Source organism: Citrus clementina, unplaced genomic scaffold (genome assembly GCF_000493195.1).
Source record: "Citrus clementina cultivar Clemenules unplaced genomic scaffold, Citrus_clementina_v1.0 scaffold_1, whole genome shotgun sequence".
Lineage (NCBI taxonomy): Eukaryota > Viridiplantae > Streptophyta > Magnoliopsida > Sapindales > Rutaceae > Citrus > Citrus x clementina.
This window is the reverse complement of record NW_006263303.1, coordinates 20,857,159-20,863,956: the sequence shown is the minus strand read 5'-3', so window position 1 is coordinate 20,863,956 and position 6,798 is coordinate 20,857,159. Positions and strand designations below refer to the sequence as shown.

Sequence of the window (6,798 nt, the reverse complement as noted above, 5' to 3'; positions counted from 1 at the left end):
AAGTGCTTGGCAAACATCTTAAAAAGATTAAGCATCAATTTCTTTCTTGGGTTGGAACAATCAAAATTTTCCAAATTTAATTTATCAGCCCATCAAAGAATACGTACTTCAACTAAATTTAGACATGTATATATCCATGTTATTAGTTTAGTATTTTTTTTTCCTTTGAATAAAAAAGATATCAATAATTGTTTTTCTAGATTCTCGGGAAATAATTAATAGCATATAGTATGCTTGGCAATCAAGTAAGCTTGAGTCGGAAGAAACAGAGAAAATCAAAGTAGAAAATTAATTCCACATGATAATTTCAAACTTATATAGAAATATTCATAAACTCATATAAATGATAATATTAATAGACATTTGACCCTGGTAGTTTTTTGTTATTCTATTTTGAGAGTTTGACACCAAGAGGATAATCTTTTGATTCTATTATTAGTTTAATAAGGATAGATTTCAAATAAATTACAATAATTATATCCATCAATTTTGAATATTATCAAATTATTCCCAAAAAACAAAGATCTTCCTCAGCAAAAAAAATTGTAAATGACATATGAAAAACCACTTGCCTACGTTATGAAAGATAAAATTAGATATTATTTAGATCACATGTGCGGCCATAATACTTTAAGATTATCGTTCTCCCATCATTTAAGTATAATTATATGTTAAAAAAATAAATAAAATCTAGCTATCAAATTATGAGATATAATATTCTTAGATACCGTAGTCACAACATTGAGTCGCATAAAAAAAGAGCTAACATTAAAATGTTAACATAGCATTTTATGCTATAAATATTTTGTGATCCCTTAACCACGAGACAATGAAAGAGTAGAAGACTTGGAAGTTGGAAGTTTGAGACTTTGAAAAGACGTGTGGGAATGTTTGGTTCAACAACGAGAAGCCGAAACAACAACAAAACCAAATCCAAACCCAACACATAAAGCAAACGCACTTTTGAAATTGAATTTCTAAAATTTTCAACTTTTTCATTCAACAAATAAGAAGACTATTTTCATTAATTATTTAGTTTAATTATCAAACCAAACCAAATTCAAAAGAGATTCATTAAAAAAAAAGAAAAAAAAGAAAAAACAAAAACAAAACATGTTGTATTGTATAAACTCTTCATTATCCAACTTCTGCTTCTGTCTCTCTCCACAACTTTCTCTCTCTAAGGACCCTTCTGCCTCTCTTCTTTGATTTTTCCAGCTAAATTTTTAGTCGTCGAAAAACCATTCGATGAAATAATCTACTGTAAAATATTTCGATTTTTGAAAGAAAAAAACAAATTCGTTTTTATTTTGTTTATGTTTTCTGTAAATTTTTTAATTTTTTGATTTTAATTGTATATTACGATACTGATCAATAAAAGTTGTTTATCAAATTGATATCTTTTTGATTTTCGTTTCTGGGTATTAAACATATAAACCCAAAAAAACTCTTTCAATTTCAAACAATTGTTTTTTTTTTCTTTTATAATTTGCTTTTGCTTTCGTTTGTTGTCTGAAAGCAGTTTCTATTTTTCTTCAGCAAACCAAAATCAAACCGGCTCTTGTTTCGATTGAGAGCTTTTTTTATCTGGGTTCTTCACAAAACCCAACACGAACCCACTTGAAAGCTGAAAATTTGAAATTTTAGAGCTGTTTCTTTACATAATGATATCGGATTTTTTTTTTTTTGGGAGCTCAAAAAGGTTTTGATTTTTACAATAGAAACAGCCTGGGGTTATGCTTGAACAACAAATTGGAGACATAGAACTGAATTTAGTGTTCTGGGTATTCGTTAATTTCATTGTCCGGTTCTTTTCTGGGATGAGGAATAGTACTGATGGGCCTAAACCGCAAAACGGTGTCGTTTCGCGGTCCACAAAGAGCCCGTTTCGTGCCATATCGAGTTATTTTAGGATCGTGTCATCTGGGGCGTCAACGGTGGCCAGGTCGGCCGTTTCTGTGGCGTCTTCTATTGTGGAGAGAGATGATGAGTCAAGCCATGATCAGGTACTTTTACTTGTTTATTTGCGATTTTGTTTTTGGTTAATTAAGTCAAAATTGTGTTTGTGTTTTGATGTATTAGAAGTAGAGTATTTCAAGCTTTGAGTTTGAATGTGTTTGTTATGTAGGTGTAAGTGCTTCTAAGGAAAGTGTAGTTCTGGCTGAAAGTAGGTAAACCTTAGTTTTTTGGTTATGAACAAGTGCCAGCTGTGTAATTCTTATTCTGCTTATATTGACATGTCCAAGTTGATTTTGGCCTTTAATTTGAATGCAACTGTCAAGTTTAGATGATTTGTGGGTTGTATATATCTTTTTTAAAAAGTTTTGAACCGATGTAATTTTGTATTTATGAGTGGATACATAAAAAAATTCCATATGCCCATGCAGAGATTATTATTGGATATTTAGATTTTGGGATGTGGAATAAGCAGGAGTTCTCTTTCCAGTTTTCCAAGTGGGTATTCTGACTTTGGGGTGGATTTCGATGGACAGTTATAATGTGGCATGCTTATTTTAAATTATCTATTAGTTGAATTTGCGGGTGGATGTTTATACTTTAGTTTATTTTTGGTATATAGCAATGTGTGTATGCGGTAATCTGTTTTATTATTTTGGGCTGAGTGGTTGGTGGTGGCATTTTGATGCAATCTATCGAGTTGACAAGAGTTTCGGTATGTTTATCATTTTGTCATCTAAGTTTTATGATTGCGGAATTAGTTCACTTGTGGTACCTGGTAAAACAATTGTGGCTCGTGGGGTGATCTTTTACCAAAGGAGTTGAGGATTTGAGCTTGTTCATTGACTTTTGCGATATGGTATGAGTTGAATCTCTGGAAACTTGTTTTTCTGTTTATTTTGAAATTTGTTTTGAAATTTTTTGAAAAGAACGCTGGCTTTTATTAACTTTTTCTTTTGTGCTCAGTATGGATGGCTATGCTGCTGTCTTTCCTGTTGATGTTATTCTTATGGCACGATTCTTGCTAATTTGAGTACTTGAAATTATGATCTGAGAGTTGAAATGGCTCATACCAAATTTCATTTTTATGATATAAAGGTGCTTTGGGCTGGGTTTGACAAATTAGAGAGTGAGGCAGGTGCAACACGGCGAGTCCTGCTGCTGGGGTATCGGTCTGGTTTCCAGGTTTGGGATGTTGAAGAGGCGGATAACGTTCATGACCTGGTCTCCCGATATGATGGTCCTGTCTCATTTATGCAAATGTTACCAAGACCAATAACATCAAAAAGATCGAGAGACAAGTTTGCAGAAGTCAGGCCACTCCTGGTATTTTGTGCTGATGGGTCCCGTTCTTGTGGTACTAAAGTTCAGGATGGGTTAGCTACTGCTTGCAATGGGACTTCTGCAAACTACCATGACTTGGGGAATGGCAGTTCTGTGCCCACGGTTGTTCATTTTTATTCCTTGAGATCTCAGTCTTATGTGCATATGCTAAAGTTCAGGTCTCCCATTTATTCTGTAAGATGCAGCTCTAGAGTTGTTGCCATATGTCAGGCAGCTCAGGTATTTACTTGTGCATTTGTTTCCAACCACTCGTATCTTTCCCCTAGTCAGTGTATGAGAATTAATTTTTCACATACTGCAGGTACACTGCTTTGATGCTGCAACATTAGAGATTGAATACGCAATTCTAACAAATCCTATAGTTATGGGACATCCTAGTGCTGGAGGTATAGGTATTGGCTATGGACCTCTCGCTGTTGGTCCCAGGTGGCTGGCTTATAGTGGAAGTCCAGTTGTTGTCTCAAATGACGGGCGTGTAAATCCACAACATCTAATGCAGTCCCGGAGCTTTTCTGGCTTTGCTTCAAATGGGAGCCGTGTTGCACACTATGCAAAAGAATCGAGCAAACATCTGGCTGCTGGGATAGTGAACCTTGGAGATCTAGGATATAAAAAGCTGTCGCAATACTGCTCAGAATTTCTACCTGATTCCCAGAATTCTCTGCAATCAGCAATTCCTGGTGGGAAAAGTAATGGAACTGTTAATGGTCATTTTCCTGATGCTGAGAATGTTGGAATGGTACCTTCTATTCTTCTGAAGTTTATTTGTGTCGGCAACTGAGGCCTTTTTCGTTTCTTTTATAGTATTTGGTTCTTTGCTGCTCTTCCCAATCGCATGCACACTTGTATAATGATGTTATTTGAGGAACAATCTTATTTTAGCTTTATTTGGAAACAAAATTGCGATCTGTATTTTTCTATATCCATTTATTTGAGTCTGAATATAATGATGATACTTTTATGCCTTACCTCTTTTCCCTTACTTCTTTTTCCCCTATGTGTTAATCAGGTCATTGTCAGAGACATTGTCAGTAAAAATGTTATTGCCCAGTTTAGGGCGCACAAGAGTCCTATTTCAGCATTATGCTTTGATCCTAGCGGGATACTTTTAGTGACTGCTTCAGTTCAGGGTCATAACATAAATATTTTCAAAATAATCCCCGGAATCCTAGGGACCTCCTCTGCATGTGATGCTGGTTCATCTTATGTACATCTTTACAGGCTGCAACGTGGTTTAACAAATGCTGTAAGAGCACTATTGTTGTTCCATAGTTTTCTTTTACAACTGTAATCTATTGACCCATTTGCTCATTATATTATATTTTGTTTCCCCTTTTTTTTTTTTGGTTCCAGGTTATACAAGATATTAGTTTCAGTGATGACAGCAATTGGATTATGATTAGTTCCTCTAGGGGGACGAGCCATTTATTTGCTATAAATCCTTTGGGAGGATCAGTCAATTTTCAACCTACTGATGCTAATTTCACCACAAAGCATGGTGCAATGGCTAAGTCAGGAGTTCGTTGGCCACCCAATTTAGGTTTGCAAATGCCTAATCAACAGAGCCTTTGTGCATCTGGTCCCCCAGTTACTCTCTCTGTGGTTAGCAGAATAAGGAATGGAAATAATGGATGGAGAGGCACTGTTAGTGGTGCAGCAGCGGCTGCGACAGGAAGGGTGAGTTCGCTCTCTGGGGCCATTGCTTCATCTTTCCATAACTGCAAAGGCAATAGTGAAACATATGCAGCTGGCAGCTCTTTAAAGATAAAGAACCACCTTCTGGTCTTTTCTCCCTCTGGATGTATGATTCAGTATGCATTGCGAATATCAACTGGTCTAGATGTAACAATGGGTGTGCCTGGATTAGGCAGTGCTTATGATTCAGTTCCAGAGGATGATCCTAGATTAGTTGTTGAGGCAATCCAGAAGTGGAATATTTGTCAGAAACAAGCTCGAAGAGAGCGAGAAGATAATATAGACATATATGGTGATAATGGAACTTTAGATAGCAATAAGATATACCCTGAAGAAGTGAAAGATGGAAATTTTGCTTCTACTGAAGCTAACGGTGTGATTGAGAAAACAAAGGTTAGTCCTGAAGATAAGCATCATCTGTATATTTCTGAAGCTGAACTGCAGATGCATCCACCTCGCATTCCGTTGTGGGCTAAACCTCAGGTATTTCCTTGTGCAGGGTTTTCTATGAAGCATTTATACATAGAATCATGTGAATGTTTTCTTTGATGTTTAACATGCTTGTTGTTCTTGTGCCATTGCTTTTTAGATATATTTTCAGTCGATGATGATAAAGGACTTTAAAATGGGAGAAGAAAATTTTCTGAAAGGGGAAATTGAAATCGAACGGTTTCCAACGTGCATGGTCGAAGCAAGATCAAAAGACTTGGTACCAGTTTTTGACTATCTTCAAAGTCCCAAATTTTCGCAAGCAAGGTGCCCTAAATTTCCATAGGTTCTATAATGTTTATGTTTAACTAGCCTTTGTACCATTAGTTTTATAGGTTAGCTATTTGACTCTTTTACATTATCATTCTAGTGTAGTCTATGAGATAAGGTTGTTAGCTAATTATATAGTGTATATGCACAATTTATGGTATATATGAATTTAGTAGATACTGGCTTAGTTTTGGTTTACATGTTCTTGTACATGGTTTTCCTCATCTTCAAACGTGAAACCTCATGCTGACTTTCATGAAATTTGGTTTTGTTGTTATGCAGGGTTCAGTTATATATTTTTGTAAATGAATTTTGGTGCTCATCTATGAAATCATATGCTGAAGTCATGAAATATATAAATGTTTTTCTTGTTGCAGGGTTCCTACTGTAGGTAGAAATAGCAATGAGCGACTGCTACATCAGAGATCTGGGCTGTCTGAAAATGGCCTGCTTTCAAGAAGGAGCAGCTCTGGATCTCTTGATTCTGTAACTGACAATGGTGCTTTAGCAGCCGAACCTAACATTGGCATCGAAGAAACAAGTTTAGATTGTCCTCAGATGCCAGTAGATACCAAGGGCTTTGTAAATAATAGTGTCAGCCCTAAAACCAAAACTCGGCATGAGATTGTAAATAATAGTGAGAGCTTAAGAGTGGAGGCTCAACTTAAGTTTGTAAATAGTAAAATTGAGGGCCTGAGAATGGAGAATCATTTTGAAGACGAAGGGGATGAGTTTGATTAGAGGTAATTTCCCTGTTGCCAATTTAATTTTAGGCTCCGTCTGGAATTGACATGTAAGGGCTTTTAATACACATCTATTGTGGAATGGAATTCCTTGCTGATGTTATAAGGGCTGGCAGTAAACATTAGTTAAGTAAAAGTTGGTGTTTATGAAACACTGGCTGCTGCTCTTCCAAAAATTAAGCTGAAGAGTTACAATCTGGCTTTTAGATTGCAATACTTCAGTCTATGGTGTCTTAATAGTGAGTGTATGTCTTGCAGATTTGAGTTGAAGTCCTCGCATTTGTTCTTATTCAGGTGTGCG

The 6,798-nt window shown here is 35.8% G+C and overlaps 1 protein-coding gene across 4 annotated transcripts; it reads left to right on the top strand.

The window, feature by feature from the left end:
* The first annotated feature begins 828 nt into the window (after positions 1-828).
* On the top strand, positions 829-6,798 carry LOC18054560 (autophagy-related protein 18f). 4 transcript variants are annotated; one of them, XM_024192462.1, is made up of 8 exons: positions 831-2,006; positions 3,055-3,519; positions 3,602-4,039; positions 4,310-4,546; positions 4,654-5,478; positions 5,585-5,751; positions 6,132-6,497; positions 6,756-6,798. In XM_024192462.1, exons 1-7 carry the CDS (start codon positions 1,737-1,739, stop codon positions 6,493-6,495), a joined length of 2,766 nt encoding a protein of 921 aa, XP_024048230.1. In that variant the 5' UTR covers positions 831-1,736; the 3' UTR covers positions 6,496-6,497; positions 6,756-6,798. The 4 variants fall into 4 exon arrangements, with proteins under 4 accessions (XP_024048232.1, XP_024048230.1, XP_006452161.1 ...); XM_024192463.1 differs by adding an exon at positions 2,129-2,815 and having other exon boundaries at positions 1,929-2,006; positions 6,132-6,792; XM_006452098.2 differs by having other exon boundaries at positions 6,132-6,792.